Source organism: Barbus barbus, assembly GCF_936440315.1.
Source record: "Barbus barbus genome assembly, chromosome: 26".
NCBI classification, from domain to species: Eukaryota; Metazoa; Chordata; class Actinopteri; order Cypriniformes; family Cyprinidae; genus Barbus; species Barbus barbus.
Window position 1 is genome coordinate 5,721,033 of NC_136754.1, and position 19,622 is coordinate 5,740,654.

The window sequence follows — 19,622 nt, forward strand, 5'->3', positions numbered from 1 at the left end:
TAACTAGGTGGCTGCCTGCTTGCTGAAGACATCCTGGAATGCCCTGTAATCAGATGAGATGGAGGGAGTTGAATCACCCGCATAGGCAACTGGTAAAGCCATGGGACTGGCCGAGGCAGAGGGGTAGGGGCTGGTAGAAACGAGGCACGAAAAGTGTTGACCAGCTCCTCCAGGATTTCCGTCGGGGATGAAGGCAGGGGATCCATAGAAGTATTGTGTTGGTCCGGTCTTCTGTGACAAACAGAGGTTGGAAACAACAGGTAAGTGAAACAACAGGATGATTTATTGACAGGCAAAGCAGATAATGATGAGCAGGTGAGTATCTTGATGCTTAGCCCAATTCCGAATGTCTCGGTGAGAACTGATATCTGTCTCGTTCACAGGTGAGTGTAGACCGTGAGCTCAGGAGAGCTAGATTCGAAGCTGGAGATACTGGGATCCTGGAATCTTCGCTGGAGTATCGCGGGGAAGTCTATAAGGTAAGTAAACACAGGTAAGTGCATGCGGAGTCAAGTTACTGTTCGAGGTAGTGAACCATAGACCGGACGATGAGTGTTAGAGAGAGAGTGGTGTTTATAGGAGTGCTGATGAGGGACTGCAGGTGCGTGTGATTAGAACTCAGGTGACTGTGATCTGGTGATTGCTGTTGATGGAGGTGACTGTGACTCTCTGACAGTATACTATATATATATATATATATATATATATATATATATATATATATATATTTGTGTGTGATACATCAATGAAAAGTTTATTTATTCGGCTTTCAGATGATGTATAAATCTCACATTTCAAAAAATTGACCTTTATGACTGGTTTTGACCCTAATGACACACACATACATATATATATATATATATATATATATATATATATATATATATAAACACACGTACAAATGTACATACATGCATATATACAGTATCTCTCTATAGACAGATAGAGAATTTTTAAAATGTCATGTTTTCATATGTTTATATATGAAAAACAAAACTTGTGAAACATGACATTACTTGACCCCATTAAATTCTTATTTCATAATTTATTTATTCAATATTATTAAAGTAATTCAACTGTAATTTTTATTATTAAATAATAGGTAAATATATATTAGTTAACTTTTTTAATTTATGGATTAGCTAAAATATTTATACATTAACTATTCACCAACATGTTTATTAGCCTCGGATAAGGTAAAAGTTTATCTCACTTTTGTTTACTACAAAATACAAATATCCACCAAGTGTACAGCATGCGCGTCACCCACAACGGTGCGATGCGCGCGCCCGCTGCCACCACTAGCGCGCGCCGCAGTTGCTGCGGAATTGACGGGGCTGCCGTCGGCGCGAGAGCGGAGACAGACACTCACCTAGAAAATAATGAACAACAAATTTGACGCGTGAGTAATCACAACTACGCTGCACGTTAGCAGGCATTAGTCGTTCGTGAATGCAAATGCATGCGTTTCAAGCGTCTCTTGAACTCAGAGAGACGGAAAAGAGGGAGAGGGGAGGAAAAGAGGTGTGTCTAGAAGCTTTGGCATGGGCTGGGAGGTCACCATGTTTAGTTGCATGATTGGACTCCTAAGATCTTGTGAAGGATTGTGTTTTAATGCATGCGGTGAATGCAGCATGCAAATTACAACTTCTAGAGCTAGATTTGCATGCGTAGGGCCTCGAGGCCGAGGACGGATCACCGGTTACGCGTGTGTGTGAGCAGCGGGGGCAGGTGCTCTGCGACCCGGGCTCCAACTCTTCTCTGCAGCCTGCTGGAGTGGCATGTGGCGGTGTTATAAACACGCGAGGGGTTGTGCAGGAGCGAAACACGCTATACTGTACATGGCACGTGAAAAAGAAACTGCTATATATCCTTATGTGTTATGTAAGCAGCGTGCTTTATTATGTTTGCAAACTTCTTGTGCGCAACCGCTGACCATTATAAGCGCAGTTAGTGCAGTCTGTCTCTGCACACTCAGGTGGGGCCTCTGTTCTCTCTGTAATAAAGTCGAATTTTATAACATCCTTTATAACAATCCTCAGAAATGTAATTACCCTTACAAAAAGTGGTACTATCATGATGGTATCAGAAAGTGAAAAAAGCGTGCATTATATACTTGTATTACCTAATTTAGCATATATGTCTATCTATAAAGCTAATGTATAAAATGACACTAACATAAAGGGTACAAAATGTACTGTTTCCATGACTGTTTTTATGTACAGTGGTAATTGGTTAGTAAATTATATACATACACATCCTGTCAAATAATTACGATTTTTGAGTGTTTTTTTGAAAGACGTCTCTGAAGCTCACCAAAGCTGCATTTATTTGATCAAAATACAGTAGAAACAGTAATATAGTAATACTGTTATAATAAACAGTAATAATACTGTGAAATATAACAATTTAAAATAATGGGTTTCTATTTTAATATATTTTATTCCTGTGATGGTATATCTGAATTCTTTGGTCTTCAGTTGAAGTTTTAAAATAAGTGTTTTTAACATAGTAAGAAATGTTTAGCAGAAAATCAGCAAATTAGAATGATTTCTGAAGGATCATATGACACAGAAGACTGGATCAATGACTGCTAAAAAATTAGCTTTGCCATCACAGGAACAAATTACATTTGAAAATATATTTATGTGGATTTTTATAAAAAAAAATTAATAAAATTTGACCATATTACTGTTTTTACTGTATTTTTGATCAAATGTGTGCAGCTTTGGTGAGCAGAAGATTTTTCATATGTGACCCTGGACCACAAAACCAGTCTTAAGTGTCAATTTTTCAAAATTATACATCATCTGAAAGCTGAATAAATAAGCTTTCCATTGATGTATGGTTTGTTATGATAGGACAAGGGTGCAAGAAAATCTAAATATTGAGAAAATTGTCCAAATGAAGTTCTTAGCAATGCATATTACTAATCAAAAATTAAGTTTTGATATAATTACAGTAGGACATTTACAAAATATCTTCATGGAACATGATCTTTACTTGATCATGATCCTAATGATTTCTGGCATAAAAGAAAAATCAATCATTTTGACCCATGCAATGTATTTTTGGCTATTGCTACAAATATACCCCAGAGACTTAAGACTGGTTTTGTAGTCCAGGGTCACATATATAAATGATCACACAATCACACGTTTCTTTTAAATTATTATTATAATTGTCACTGCAATTATTATTTCCCTAATTGAAGCCACGGTGATAAAAATAGCATATTGTGGCTGAGTGGAATTGACAGTTTTGTCTTCATTTAAGCCTGAAAGATGATGACAGTGGAGATCACGACCAGGACAACAGCTTACCGAAAGACGGGGAGAAGGAAAAAAATGACGAAGAGGAGAAGGACTCAAACGCTACCAAGAGAAAGGTATAGATTACTCAAACTGAAATAAATCATGTGTAAATTATAATAGATTGTTCCATATAACTATGAGCTGCTCTATATCTTAAGGCGGTGGTCCCAGGGGCCGGAGAGCACCCTCTTCAGTACAACTACACGTTCTGGTATTCTCGTCGCACACCGGGACGGCCAGCCAGCACACAGAGCTACGAACAGAATATTAAACAGATCGGCAGCTTTGCTTCGGTAACCTACAGACACAAACTCACATTGACATATTTATTCAGACTCGCGTAATGAAGATTCAAACACAGGCACAGTGGGGGATGAAGTTAGGCTGCCTTACTGTAGGTCACATGATCACATGATTGACAGTTCAACAGCTGCCCTGTGTTTGTAGGTGGAGCAGTTCTGGCGATTTTATAGTCACATGATCCGACCGGGTGATCTGACTGGTCACAGCGATTTCCACCTGTTTAAGGAAGGAATCAAACCCATGTGGGAGGTGAGGATTGTTAGATCACATGTATGTATGCTTCTTTTCCTAGTGACCGATAATAGAATTTGGATTGTATTGCGTTATAGGATGATGCTAATAAGAGTGGAGGTAAATGGATCATCCGGCTTCGTAAAGGCCTGGCGTCACGCTGCTGGGAGAATCTGATCTTGGCCATGCTGGGCGAGCAGTTCATGGTGGGCGAGGAGATCTGTGGGGCCGTTGTGTCCGTTCGCTTCCAGGTACTGCAATATAGTTTTTCTCTTTTATAGCATGCAAATAAAACCTACTATTTGCTAAATATTGTTTTATAAAATAGCATACAGAATATAGTGTCATTTGCAATAAGCAGTATGGCAGTTCTTCATTAAGAAAATTGACAGCTCATTGTGTGTTCATAAGTGGAGCTATTATAATGTAAACAATAGTTTTTCTGTATTGTAATTAAAAAATGTGTTTTTGTTTGAAGGAGGATATCATTTCTATCTGGAATAAGCTGGCCAGTGACCAGGCCACCACTGCTCGCATTAGAGACACTTTACGCAGAGTCCTCAACCTGCCTCCTAATACCATTATGGAGTATAAAACACACACCGACAGCATCAAGTGAGCATCAATGCGCCCAGATATTTGTGTGTGTATGTATATATATATATATATATATATATATATATATATATATATATATATATATATATATATATATATATACTACCAATCAGTTTGGGGTCAGTAAGATTTTTTTTATTTTATTTTTTTTAAAGAAGTTGCTACTTTTAATCAGCAAGGATTGGCTGAAAGTGACAATACATATAATGTTACAAAAAAAAGTGACAGTATTTATGTTACAAAAGATTTCTATTGTAAATAAATGCTGTTCATTTGACCTTTCTATTCATCAAGGAATCCTGAAGCAAAAAACATAACATGGTTTCCACAAAAATATTATGCAACACAACTGTCTTCAACATTGATAATAATAATAAATAAATGAGAAGCACATCAGCATATTAGAATGATTTCTGAAGGATCATGTGACACAGAAGACTGGAGTAATGATGCTGAAAATTCAGCTTTGAAACAAAGGAATTAATCACATTTTAAAATATATTAGAATACAGTTATTTTTTCATCAAATAAACACAGCCTTGGTGAACATACGAGGCTTATGTTGAAAAATCCTAATTATTCCAAACTTTTGAATGGTATTATATGTGTATGTCATATTAAATGGTAAAACTGTCTATCAGCTACAATGAATTTAAAGTTATTAAATGGAGAATGGGGGGGAAATGTGTCAGAAGTTGTACGTTCTTCTTAAACTAAACAAATTATCCATAAATTCATACAGTGTTTGATCACGGGGTGCATACATTTACTATAAGGAAGGTAATACGAGTTTTATCAAACAAGTCAAATAATTTATTTGTCAAATTATACATATTTAGATCTATTAGGTCTATATTTAGGTCTATATTGTTCCCCTGGATGTCAGCTGTCACTGTGAGGTAAAGTGCATCAGCTTTGCATATCAATGAAAGAAATATTACAAATACAATTACAAAATGTTTAACAATTACAAAAAAATATTTTTTATAATAAAATCCTGATTTATTCATGTAAATATTGCGTATCAGTTTACTTGAGAATAGAATTGTGCATAAGTGTATAGTTTTCCCCCCTCATTCTTTTTGTTTTTATTTGTACTGTCTGACAGTATTAATATCCATATGTTGTGTGTGTGATCTTTCAGAGCTTGGGAGGATTTCCATGGTCTAGTGAACGCAGGTGGAGGACGCTAGTTTTCATCTGAAGAGTGTGTGACGGGTATAAACTCATGACACATAATCACTCACACTGAAGCTGCACAGTTCTCATTATGAGATATATATATATTTAGATTCATTCCCAGCTTGTTCATTACTGGGTAAAAGACATACCTTTTTTTTCTCCATCTAGCTTATCAAGATAATTTTTCCTCCGAAGAGGACGCTTCCGAGGAATTGATCTGTTTTTACAAGAAAAACAAACAGGACGTCATGAAAAGGGTCAGCATGAAAAATTTTTACTATTGAAGACTTACGCCTTCTGTTTTTAATAATCATCCAAACGCCACATCACCTGAGAACTCTCACAGAAGAAGAAAAAGAAACCGAATCATCAACATGTGAACGAATGTTTTCCAGTCAGTCATTAGCTGGAGCTCTCAGAGGGACACAGCGGGACCACATAGTTCAGCCACTGTGACATGAACTAATGGCTGGGAACTGCCACCGTTTTCCAAGAAGAAAAACAACAACATGCCCTTGTGTAGTGCAGTCACATTTAAAACTGAATTATCATCTGAATAACACAATCTCATGAAGATGGCCTGAGAGGAAGACAGGATTCATTTAGGTCACATTATTTACTAACGAGGTTGCAGGTTGATGGGGATATTTTATTATAGTGCAGTATTTTAGCTACAGTGTTGAGTTGATTTAAAATAGAACTGTTGTACAAAAACAAATTATATTTCTAAATGTATTCGGAGAGCTCTATAATGGCAAACTTTTTATTTCTGCTGAGTTGAGAGAGTGTAAACCCAAAGGACAGTGCCCTGTCAGGGATGGGTACCACGCTGCCTGATTCACTGTGCCTGGCCTTCGCCTCCGGCAAATCACTGATTTTCAAGATCGCTCCACATCCTGGCACTCCGCTGGAGGAGACCACACTGGAGACGCGACTCGTAGGACTCCCAAGCCCTGTTTTAGAAATCACTCAAATAACTAACAAACACTGATCTGTTAACGGGGCTGTGCATCAACACCTACTTTATACTGCCTGAAATTCAGTGCTGGTGCTGGACCGCTGTATTCGAGGTACATAAAAAAAAAAAAGTGGAAAGGAAAGGTTTTTAATTATGATTGATAATAGCAATAAATGTTGATTATGCATCTGCTGCTAATTTACAAGCTGTGGTGTGAATCTGTTTTGGGAAGCATCTCAGAATGATAATTACATACAGCCCTGTTAATGTTATCTGAACTTCACATGACTTTGAAAGATTTACAGTTCTTGTGTCACTCTTAACTGGGAATAGAATTTGGGCTTATTTTTCTTTAGCCCTGGTTTTTAACTGCAAATATATTAATCCAGTAAATTTTCTTATAGAAACAGGCCTTTTATAGCCTAAATCAAAATACCAAGTGCTTAATAGGCCATTCCAGACTCAGAAGTCTGCACTTTTTAATGCTTTTAACTCCTCTATAACTCTACTACTATAGAGTTTACAAAAGAGTGCATTGAATATTTAATCCGGTCAAGACTGACATAAGAAAAATATTTTTCTTTTAATGGAACACACTAATGCGACTTTAGAAAAAAAATGTTTTTTAACAAGTTTGCTTATGTTTTTGTTGAGTATCATATTTGATACATAAGGCTTTGATGACACATATAGTATGAGACAGGAAATACAGAGTTCATACTTGTCAAAGAAATTCAGAAGCCCTAACTAAAGAAAAAAAAAAGCACTTTGCTTCAGTTTCTGATAAAAAGTAAGATAAAATTCTGATAGTTTGTAACGTAAATCAATCAAATCTTTTTAACAGTATTACGCTACTTAAATAAAAAGCATAAATATCAGATAATAATAACTTCTTTAGTGAAATGATATTTAAATGCTTAGTTTTATGATCAAAGCTCTAGTTTTTTATTGTGGGGCAAAACAGTGCAATGCAATACGATGATTGAGAGATGAACAAATGAACATTACTCAAAAGTTTGTTGTATCATATTTGATACATTTTAACATGATTTTTCTAAAAACAAAATCAAGTGTACCTAATCAAGTGAACCTAAGTGGCTTTTGTGTTCATCTTCAAATATTACTAACAATATCAGTTATTTTTATACTTAATAAAATCAGTGCACCATGACCTGAAGCTGGATATTTTTATAATGATACTAAAAGGCCTTTTACTTGCTAAAACTGTATGAACTAGAAGGCATGTAGTAGACTGTTTTTTCAAGTTTTGATCATGTTGGCTTTAGAAATTTGTCTATCAAATAAGTTCAATTTTAGTGTGCAAATGTCCAGAGGTGTAGAGAGGCTCTGCACAGATGTACACAAGTTCAGATGCAATTAGCTCAGAAAAGCATCAGCCATCTACATTCCCTGCAGTTGTCATAGAAACATCTTGTGAGTCACCATAATTCTATATTGTTGGGTTCACACTTCACTTCAGAGCTGATGTCTTTCATGTCCTTGAAGCTTTATAGCATTTGCAATTAGCTCATCTCAAAAAACATATGATTCTGCAAACAGAAAGAGATAAATTATATATCAGTTACATATTAATAAAATAGCAGCATCTGTGTTTGGTTGACAACTTACCAGCAGAAAGGCAGCAGCTAGTAACAGCACTTTGGTGTTCAAATTCATTCCTTGAGGCACTGAGAGAGAAAGAGATGTTTAGCCACCTTTTCAGCTGTAGCCACGAACTGAAAAAGCAGACTAGGAATGCTGGTCTATATAGTTGGTTTTAAAAAGAGAGAGTGTGTGTGTGTGTGTTTTTATATACCGGTGGGGACTTAAAGCTGAATACACACAGACTCATGGGGACTTGTGTCACGGTGGGGACCTAAATTGAGGTTCCCACGGGTAAACAAACTTATAAATCACACAGAATTAAGTTTTCTGAAAATATAAAAATGCAAAAAGTCTCCTGTGAGGGCTAAGTTTAGGTGTAGGGCAATAGAATATACGGTCTGTACAGTAGAAAAACCATTACGCCTATGGAAGTCCCCGCAAGGATAGCGAAACATGTTTAAAAAAATTATATTAAATTAAAAAACTAATTTTTACTGTCACGCTTGATTGATCAATTTCATGCTTTTTGACCAATTTAAATGTTTTACATTAAAAAAAATTTTTTTTTGAATGAATGAATGAACAAATAGTTTGGCACTAATGCATTAAATTGATCAAAAGTGACAATAAAATGTAGAATGCAACACAAATGTATTTCTAATGTACTTCTTTTGAACTTTCTATTCTATCAAATAATGCTAAAAAATAATATATATATATATTATATATTATTATATATTATATAGATAGGTCACTCATTGTTATGTTGTTGTGGACCACTTGATATGAACATATATTATATATTAGTCTTACCATCCAGTCCAAAATACTCATGATCCATGTTACATTCCTCATTATATCCAGGCCACCTTTTCCATATGCGCCCAATACTCTCACCGATACTGGAAACCAGCTGATGCCCCCAATACATGAGAATAATTAAAACAGAGTATAATTAGAACTGCATGTAAAAGGTGGGCGATACAAATTGCCTGCTGGAGGGTTTCTGACCTGCAGCTCCTGCTCAGAGAGGCAGCGAGTGTTGCAGCAGGAGCCCTGGATCCTCACGGCCGAAATGCCCTCAGAGTCACAGACCTCGAAATACGGCGTGAACATGCTCCACCTGATAAACACCTCAGGGCTTATTCATACACTCTTTTGGTTTTAGAAAATTGCATAAGAAGAGTTTTCTCTGAGAATGTTCATTTGTGTGTGACTGATATTATGTTAGCCTGATATGACCTGATGCTGAAAGGCTCGGTGTGTGACAACAAACAAACATGGCATGGTCTTTGTTCATGGCTGTCCTGAGAAGGAGGTCATGTTGATGGTTTCATCTCAGAAAGTTCACCACATCTCTCCCTGTTCAGTCTGGGAGAGATTACTGGAGGGGTTTTTGTCTGGCGCAGTTACTAGATACACAATAGTGATCTTATCTGACAGAATAGCTGGCATCATGATGAAACATGATGTGGACGGCTCTGTCCTCATAATAGATTTACAGTACAGGAGATTACTTCATCCATTAGACAACAGTTAGATCCGCTCAACTAATTTGATTGGACCAAGGCTATTATACAGCACTTGACTAAAATTAAAACCATAAAAACATTTGTTGTTCCTTGAAATAAAATAAATGTTATACTGAATTAATTAATTAAACATTTTGTTTTGGCTGGTTTCCAAAGCAAACTTTCTCATTTAGATTACCTATATATAGTAAAATAACAAAAACTAAAACTGAAATATAAACTAATAAAAAAAATATTACTTTATATAATATAATATATTGTTATAACATTGGGAGGTTTGCATCTGTATATTCAAACTCCCTAAATATCATGTAAAACCACAGTTAATTGTTTTACATGTCAATCAGATGGCGTTTTCCTGTCTAAGTGGCTGATTCTTGCAGTGTGGATTAATATTCTAGCATGAAACTGAGATCTGGTTTGCTGTTGATCTACCTTTGGTGAACTGTCCCAATAAGCTCTCTCTCTGGTGTATAGGCCCTTATTTCCATCAGGCAGCAGCCGAGCCAGCACATCTCCGCTCTCAGCGGCCTCTCAAACAGAAAGACGCACTCTGCATCCTTATCAAAGCCTTGTAGTGAACAGGATCGAGCAGGACCGCAGCATTGCATACACATGCATGAGCTCTCTAACAGAGACAGGAACACAAAAGTTTACATGTGGCTGCTTTGGTGGCTTTGACAATGTTGTACAATCATCTTAAAGACTGATTCACAATATGACAATTTATAGAACAACACACATCCTGTCTCTTATATTTACCTTCCACAGCCACAAAGAGCTGATCACTGTTTTCTGTGGAAATGCCGTATGTTCTCCGGGCTATACATTGAGGACCTGACACATCACAGAAATATAAACCTTTAAAGGTTATTATTTTTAATACAATTTTTCCGTCATGAATATTTTTTTACATTTATTTTACTGTTTAGTATATGTTTTATTCACCTCGCAGTTCTGGTCTGGCAGTAATATGAAGTCTTGAGACTGTTCTCAGAACAGAGAGTTTTCCCAGTCTTTCATTGTCTGTCTCTTTCCATCCAGGTCCTCCATCCTGTCCTCTTGTCCTGCCTGTATCCCGGAGCACAGGAGTGAGGTCCTGCGTGTCTGCAGTAGGTCTAATCTGCCTGTGGAAAGCTCTGAAGAGCATGTTGATGTGTTTCTCCCTTTCCAGACCAAACGGAAGAGGCTGAGTGGTCACAGATGGGGAGGCCTGATTGAGAGAGAGAAAACACAGGAGGTAAAAACAAAGCATATAAAAGTCAAAGTAAATATTTGTCAAATGTCACTGAACATCAGTGTGAACTGACATGTGCAACCCATTTTATTTCAATAATATAATGTATTTTCACATAAAACAGGATATTCAGTGTGAAAAGTTATAGGGAGGGATGAGAACGCAGCCAGACCAAATGTGAGTTTACTAAAACATTTCCCATTCTACTGTAGCTTTCTAATAAATCGAATGAATTATTGGAAACTATGAATATTATACTTGTTTAAGTTCCTCATTTGTAAGCTATTCCGTATAAAAGTGCATGCTATATTAATAAATGTACATGTAATATAAGAATCAAAAATGGCAAAGACTCATTTTATACATTATAAGACAAAAGAGCAAATGTCAATTTCACTGTAATAAAAATATTTTTAATACAAGTTTTGAATCGTCTCTTTGTGAAAAGCTTTTCATAACCATAATTTCATAACAATGTATTTATGCATTATATCCATAAAAATTAAAACAATAATATAAAAAGAATACAGAAAATTATCAATAAAAACATTATTCAAATGATTTAACTGTACTCAAGAACATTTATTTAATAGCCTAATTATTTTTATGCATTATTATTATTTATATTATTTAATACCATTATTTATACACGATAACATATGCTAATTATTTAAAATATATAGCAAGATTAAGACTTCTACACATCAAAAAATAAATACATAAAGTTAATTTTGATTGTGTTTTTTATTTTTTTTTTATGAAGCCATGAAAAAAAAAAAAAAAAATCAGAAAAGGGGGGAAATAATAACTTCTCTTTTCATTCTACACTGGATTATTATTATTTCAATCAAAAGTTTGTGATTAAGCCATAATTTGTTGTGCAACTATGCTGGACACCTTAAATGGATCATTTACCCAAAAATTTAAATTCTTTCATCATTTACTCACTCTGAAGTTATTCCAAACCTGTATCAGTTTCTTGTTCAGAATGCTGGTAACCAAATGCATAATATGGAAAAATATTAAGTCAATGGCTACTAGCAACTGTTTGTTTACCAACATCCTTCAAAATGTCTTTTTTTCTTGATCAACAGAAGAGTTTGGAACAACTTGAGGGTGAGTAAATTAAGACAGAGTTCTTGGGTTTACTATCCCTTTAAGACCTTAACCAAACCGAATTCAGCTGCTAAATAGACACAACAACAGTGTAAGAACATATCCTACCATTTGAGGTCCTGAGGTTTTAGGAGCTGCTGTGCAGGTGCAGTAGTGATGGGATAAGGGTTTCCTTTACTGAAAAACAGCTTCCAGACAAGCTTCAAATACTGTGTTAGTAGTTGTAATGCTACTCCTACACTGAACACCCCCCTCCTGCCCTGCTCTCTCCTTCCCGGATCTGGTCTTTGTCAGACAGAAAAGTAGCAGTCAGCCATGTAATTAAGATCCTTCTCAAGTTAGTGGGGGGTAGAGGAGTGACATTACCCAACCTGAAACAATTCATGTGATTTCATGCAGAAGATCATCATTTACCTGTAAGAGAAGTTTGAAGTTTTTTATTTTCAGGAAAGCATCAACTGTTGAATCACCACACAAAATGAAAGCTGATAAAGAAATTGACAAGCAAATAGCATGACCTTCATAACCATCAACATCTCATCAAAGCTCAATGAAGCCAGTCTCAAATGGCTTCAAATCCAACCAACTCTCTTCTCTGGAGACCTTCGTTCACTTTTTTTGGCCTGTAGCACTGCTAAATTGAAGTGCTGAGAGGTCCTTTGCCATAGTATAGAACAATCTGATGGCTTTTTGTCTCTAGATCCTCTTCAACAAAGTCCTCCAGACTTCTGCTGGGGTTTCTCTGAGTCTATTGTTTGGTTTTACACTTGCATTCAGCCTGTGATGTCTCCAGGTGAGATTTCAGGCAGGTATTTTTTAGGGTCTCCAGGGAAGGGCTGAGATGGTGCCTGGTTAAAATGTCCCATCAGGAAGATTGCGATGGTGCCCAGTATAAACAGCAGCACCATGACGATGAAGCACATCCTGTTAATCACCCTGGCAACCAGAAACCATTCTTCATTTTCCTGCAGAGCGAGAAGAAAGGATGACTGGAATTCATACGTCAACACCAGTTTTTCTGGGATTGGAAGGTTAAACCCTACACAAACATCTGCTGTTCTTGTGTAAATGAGAGACACATTCAGCCTCATGTTTGGAGGATTCTGGAACAGTCACTCACACTCTGAAAGTCATTTTGGTGCTTGGCACTTTCTGCAATGTGTTTACAGGAAGACACACACTGCTGCACTTCTGGTGACGCTGAAGCCCAACTGAATTCCAGATCCTGTGCTGTGTTCCCTTCCAGGCCATTTTCTGAGGTCGGACCACAAAAGAGCAAATTTAAGGCCAGAAACAACCTTATTAAAAATGTTATCTAGTTGTATTTCACATGAAACATTTTAATTAATAAAATACGTATTTTTATTAATATTATCTAAAAATGTCTAAAAACAAGTATTTATTTATATATCTATTAAAATATATAATTTATGGTTTATTTTTAAAAAATATATTATTTAAAGGATATACATTTTTATTTAATTTTTTGTAATATTTTTTGACAGAAATCTTTTCTGCTGCATCAAAAAGAAAATATATAGTAAAACTGTAATGTGTTTAAATATTTTCACAATTTAAAATAAAAATACAGTTTTTGATTTTAATATATTTTAAGATAAATATGTCATGGCAAATCTGACTTTTCAGCAGCCATTACTTGAGTCTTTTTTTCTCGATGTTGAAAACCCTGGCTGTGAAAACCCTGCTAAAGTCATTTTTTTGGTGATTTACTCCTAGGTAAAGAACATTCTGTGAAAATGTAACCCTAATATCTTTAATATTGACTGAGTAAGACCATGTCAAAGATTTAAGTCATAATGAAATTAATGGTTGAAATCATTTTAATTCAATCATCATAATTAGATTTTGAGACTTTGGCCTGGATTTCACAGAGAGGGTCCCAATTGTGATCCTTAATGTATTTGTGGAAATTGTGATATAAATTTTAGAATGCAAAAGAAGAGCATTTATTTGAAATATTTGCTTTTCCACCCTTATAAATGTGTTTACGCTTACTTTTAATCAATTTAATGCATTCTTTCTGAACAAAAGTATTAATTTATTTCCAAAATAAAAAAATAAAATGAACTAAAACTTACCGACCCCAAACTTTTGGATTCTAGTTTATCTCATGTATTTTCTCTAAAGTGTTCTTCAGCAGCCCCTTTCTCTCCTTCAGTCCACTGAACATCAGCTCTGAGCGTGCTGTCCTGAACATGTATTCATCAGCCTTTGCTATTAATCCTAAAGAGCTTCGTCTCCTGCGGCGAAGCGGGGTGCCGTTGCCCAGGGCAAACAGTTTAAAATCCCCTTCCTCCTGCTCGGGTGTCCAGCGCTGCATCGTCATCCTCAGCAGAAGAGGAAGGATGTTCAGCAAGACCTGAGTAGCCCCAAAGTGGAGGTAAAACTGAGAGCTTTACCAGAGAAATGAGGTTTGTGAGGGTCATCTTGATCTTCACATCGGTGATGTCACCATGGTTCTCCATTGGTCGTATGTTCTTGTTGTATCCCACCATTAGATCTCTGTGCAGAGATCCTTCTAGATTACAGATCACATCTGAAATACACAGCATACCATGTCAATCCAATTCTTCGTTTTATTATTCATCAAAAATAATTATTGTAACTTTACTCAAAAAATAAAATACAATAAATAAATAAAAATTGTTCACTTAGTTTAATATAAATAAGGAAAACGTTTCCACACAATTAGTTGATAATTAAAAAAACTAAAATTGGAAAATGTTTAATTGAACATCACTAAACACAACTACAACTTTGAGTGTTCACTGTAAAAAATATTACTGTGATTAGTTATCACAACTTTAGCATAAGTAATCATTTGTTGTTATAAGTTATAAATTGTTTGTGCGCAATTTTTTATTTGATTAAGTTAGTTTAGTTTAAAATATCAAATCAGTAATCAAAGAAGGTAGTGAAACCATTTCAAGCAAAATATTTCACATTTCATAATATTTCATATTAAGATTGTAAATGAAAATAATTTGGATAAAAATATGACAACCAAAAACTGATGTCATAAATGCTCTGAATGCCCTTAGATTAGTTTAAAAGTATTGCAATTTATTCATTTCAATAAAATGTAGGTTATTTTCCAGTGTGTGAATTTTCTTAATTTAATTTCAAGTTTTCTGTTTTGGTCCTGTGCCCGTTGGAAATGTTTTGAATGTTCATATTTCCCCCCTCTTCTTTTATGTAATGTAATGACATTCATATACAGTATGTATTAAGTGTGACTTATGTCTAAATACCAGTCGGGACCACTGCATTGAATCGTAAGGTTCAACATTTTGTGCTATGAGTTTTTTGTTTGTTTTTCCAATTCTTTTCAGAATAGACTTGCTGACCTTTAGTCTTGGTTGGTCTGAGTACACACACATTACATCTTTACAGTTCAAAAGTCTCTTTTATTACTAAAGCAGATATATGTTTATAGGATTTAACACCCTATTTAACACCCTGTTTGACAGTTTAGCATGCTGACGCTCCATTCTCTAACTTTAACACTTCATAAAGACAAAGTGTGAACACGTAAAGTCCAGTGGTGCCATAAAGGATTTGTCCGCCAGAATTTCTTTTCAATTTGCTTTCTACAACATATTGTTTATGGCAGTCTGCATGTGTTGAACTGAATTAGTTCACCCAATAGCTGGATTTGTAAATAAAGCTTTAGAACAAACCCATGGTGACCCACTGAAAACTTCACAAGTTTATAATCCATTTAACATAAATTATTTAACATATATTAATGTCCAAATTTGGTTGAAATAATGTTACATTGCCATTCAGTGTAACACAACATTTATATAAAAATTCAAACAACATGCTTATTCTGACTTGTACATATTAAAATAATAATTAAAAAAAAGGGAGCATATTAAATTTGATTGTGTTTTAAATGAGTAAATAATTCTTACTGACAAATGGGCAAAACCTAGGATAGTGGTAAATTTACAAAATGTAAAATTACAACTAATTTGTATTTGGGGTGAAAGTAATTAGTCTTTTAATATGTCATAAATTGATTTTTGTTGTAAATATGCCTGACAAGATTGTTACACTGAATGACATTTTAGTGGGTGTCTTCTGTAAATCAGGGAAAAATGTATGATATTTATTTTTTGCTCAGAAAAACAAAAACAAAATTGCAATTAAATCAAACAGAAAACCTTTTAATTTTGGGGGGTAAAAACAACAACAATTTCGCTTATTGTTTTTATGTTTAAACCCTTTTTCGTCTTTGACCCTCATATACTTTCGTATATATATATATATATATATATATATATATATATATATATACGTATTAGTATTTAAAAAAGAGTTCCTGACAAGCTCATGAGGACAGCATTTATTTAAATATCCATTTCATTTTTTAATCTTTTTTTCATATTAAAAAAATACAAAGAAATACAAATAAATATATAACAAACATCAAATATAATATTTGTACAGTTTGCAGCTCAGACAGGAGGATCAACCTCTGTCCCTGTGAAATAAGTTAAGTCAGGGTGGACACAGTCTCAGTACGCAGTGACCAACTCCAGAAGTGTCAGCTGTCCTGTGATGACTCTAGAAAGGAAGTCCCATCCAATCATTTCCATAGCAGCAGGTCACATTAAAGAGTTTAAGCTGTAATAACGTTCAATGTTGGGGATGCCATTTCAGCTCAAGTATAATTTGAGCAGCATACATGAGTGTGCTTTATGTTTTGAGAGCATCAATGGCGACAGCAATGATGCGTGGCATGCTGCGATAGAACGCCTCATTCTCTAAACCCACCAAGCTGTAAAAGGTCAAAGGTCGCCCACCAACAGTGGCCTTGATCCGTGACTGGTACAAACCACGTTCATTCTTAGAATTCAGGTCAACCAGCACCTGAGATGAACACACACAAAGAAATGCATACAGAATTAAAATACAACACCTAAACAAAACTACACAAACATAACATACATTACAAACGTTTGGGGTAAGTAGATTTTTATTTTAAGATTTTCCGATTTTTAACAAAGGTGCATTAAATTGATCAAAAGTGAAGGTTATGTAGAAGCCATTTATAATACTTTAGTGTATTTTGAACTTTCTACTTATCAAAGAATCCTTAAATACCTAAATATTAAGCGGCACAATTGTTTTCAACATTGATAATAAGAAGAACTGTTTCTTGAACAGCAAATCTGCATATTAGAATTATTTATTAGACTGGAGTGATGACTGGTGAAAATTCAGATTTGCCATCACAAGAATAAATTACATAAAAATATATTAAAATAGAAAACAGTTATTTTAAATTGTCACATTATATTTCAGAATATAACTTTTTAAACTGTATTTTTAATCAAATAAATGCAGCATAAGAGACTACTTTCAAAATTACAAAAACTTACAGACCCCAACATTTTAAACAGTAGTGTATATCCTAGAATCTAATACAACCTCTGCAAATGTATACTTGTATGATCTGTTTGTCTGTCAAAGCATGTACATAAGTATCATATTTTTTACTTGCAAATGCAGTCTAGTAGCTTCTAGGACACACACAGACTCACCTCCTGGAAGATCATGTTTATGTTGTTCAATGGAACAGACAGGATCCAGCTGTACATCTCTTTGGTGGTGCTGACCAGCTGAGCTGATTCAGTTACTCCTGAGCAAACTACAAAACACAATGAACAAAGCCTTACAACACAGTCTTTAAAAACAGTAAATAATAAAAACTCATATTCCTTCAAATACATCTAATATTAACCTTATATTCCTTCTCAAATCATATGAATGACGCAGCTGAAGTGTGTAGGCTCCCTAACACAATTTCCAATGGATAGAAATGCTAAATGTTAATGAAACGAGAAACTGTACCTTTGTCATTGGTTCCTCGTTTCTGTCGCTTGTGTAGATCTCTCTTTCTCCTCCACAGGAGCTCTGAAACAATTATTAGTCTATTAGTCTGGACATTCATGGTTTAACATTATTCTGCAAAACTATTGAAATAATACAACTGCAATGTAAAAAAAATATAATAATTAATATATTTTATTATTAAATACATAATTCATTATTACTATTAATTCATGTTATGACAAAAAGTTGGTTATAGTCCATTCGAGGGTTTAAATTGAGTCATTTACATGAATTCCTTTATTGAAGTATATATGATTTGATTTTAACAGGTGAAAAAAAATGCAGTTATTGCAGAAAAGTCCTTTTAGGAGTTAAGGTTTCTTGTTATTCTTCCTCAATATTTTGGCACTCAATTTCCCATTTTTAACTCTTACTTTTGAAGAGTGGCTGTTGAAGCAGGGGCATCTGGGTAGGGACAGGGGGTTTTTCAAGCACTGAGTCAGAAGGTTCCCGGTTCTTGAGTTTCAGCGGTTGTGTTGAAGGTTCCACAGATCTGGATGTAGTAACCATATCATCCCGAGGGGATGCTGTCATCACTGGGTGTTCTGTGCCGCTTCCTCTCAGAGCTTTATATATCAGAGCAGTCCAAATGTCAGCTGACCATACAGACTCCCTAGATTTGGCACTATTATCCTGTTGTTGTTTTCCAGTGGTGGGAAAGGGGAAATCCCTCTGAAACAGCTGATAGTCAAATTCTGGTATGACAGGAATGCGCAATGATTCTAGTTTGGAACGCAGGGCAGCAATGGAGGAGCGCAGTGATCCGTCGAGCTGCTGAAGAGGTGCTTTTTCACTGTCCTCATCCTGAAAATTTCATCAAATCAAAATAGTTCATTGTTAACTAATGTCTGTCCTAAATAGAAATGTATTGAACAAGCTGCCCCATCACATCTAAAACCTTATCTAAAATTAGACTTTACCGGTGTGAAGAGTTGCTGCTCCTGAGACAGTTCCTGTGAGTTCTTTAATTCTTTGTGTCGATCCAGATCTTCAGCAATGCCTGTAAGGTAGCTCTCCCAGTCGTCCAGCAGGGGGCCCACTTTCTGGAATAGTGCTGGCCGGTCTACCTGCTCTTTGAGAATAATATGTTGTTTAGAATAATAATATGGAGAATGATGTATACAGATCTATACAGAAGCTACTTCATTTTGGAAAGAATTGTATATCCGTCTTGAGCCCTGATTGGCTGTACAAGTACAATGCAGAAAGGTTTAATGGCTCTACCTGTTTCAAGTGCATTTCTGCGTCTTCGTGGTATATGAGCAGAGCTGTACACATTCTCCACCAACTGAGGAAGAGTCTGAGTGAAGAAGGTCAGATCGACTTTATCTCTGATGTAGTCATCGGCCGTCTGAAGCAAGTCCAGCAGAGTCTGCAGGAAGGAATGCAACTCTGTAGAGAGAAAGACAATGGACAGTGAGAAAGGCAGTAGACGGAGGTAAGGTAAATATATTCTAAAATTTATTAAAATAGAAAACAGTTTTCTATATTTCACTGTACTACTGTTTTTACTGTATTTTTTTATCAAAGTACACTGCGTACACTGAGTCAAGTGTGGACATAAAGTACGTAACTACCCTAAGTAATATATTTACTCGCAT

At 35.4% G+C, this 19,622-nt stretch overlaps 2 protein-coding genes across 7 annotated transcripts; one reads left to right on the plus strand and one right to left on the minus strand.

Annotated features, from left to right (window-relative positions):
• Window positions 1-1,255: 1,255 nt before the first annotated feature.
• On the plus strand, window positions 1,256-7,776 carry LOC306846252 (eukaryotic translation initiation factor 4E type 2-like; the record flags this gene model as incomplete). Of its 6 annotated transcripts, none has more annotated exons than XM_079379491.1 (8): window positions 1,256-1,402; window positions 3,277-3,388; window positions 3,473-3,607; window positions 3,762-3,866; window positions 3,947-4,099; window positions 4,327-4,463; window positions 5,611-5,684; window positions 5,817-7,776. In XM_079379491.1, the coding sequence occupies exons 1-7, from the start codon at window positions 1,383-1,385 to the stop codon at window positions 5,657-5,659; spliced, it is 711 nt and encodes a 236-aa protein (XP_079235617.1). In that variant the 5' UTR covers window positions 1,256-1,382. The 6 variants fall into 6 exon arrangements, with proteins under 6 accessions (XP_079235617.1, XP_079235616.1, XP_079235615.1 ...); XM_079379490.1 differs by having other exon boundaries at window positions 1,346-1,524; window positions 5,817-7,773; XM_079379489.1 differs by lacking the exon at window positions 1,256-1,402 and adding an exon at window positions 1,536-1,978 and having other exon boundaries at window positions 5,817-7,773.
• Window positions 7,777-8,129: 353 nt separating this feature from the next.
• On the minus strand, window positions 8,130-15,801 carry LOC306845782 (uncharacterized protein; the record flags this gene model as incomplete). The annotated part of the gene is made up of 11 exons (XM_079378765.1): window positions 8,130-8,156; window positions 8,236-8,294; window positions 9,025-9,124; window positions 9,223-9,334; window positions 10,179-10,371; window positions 10,506-10,580; window positions 10,692-10,956; window positions 12,945-13,061; window positions 13,217-13,350; window positions 14,477-14,653; window positions 15,798-15,801. 11 exons carry the CDS (start codon window positions 15,799-15,801, stop codon window positions 8,130-8,132), a joined length of 1,263 nt encoding a protein of 420 aa, XP_079234891.1.
• Between the last annotated feature and the right edge of the window lie 3,821 nt (window positions 15,802-19,622).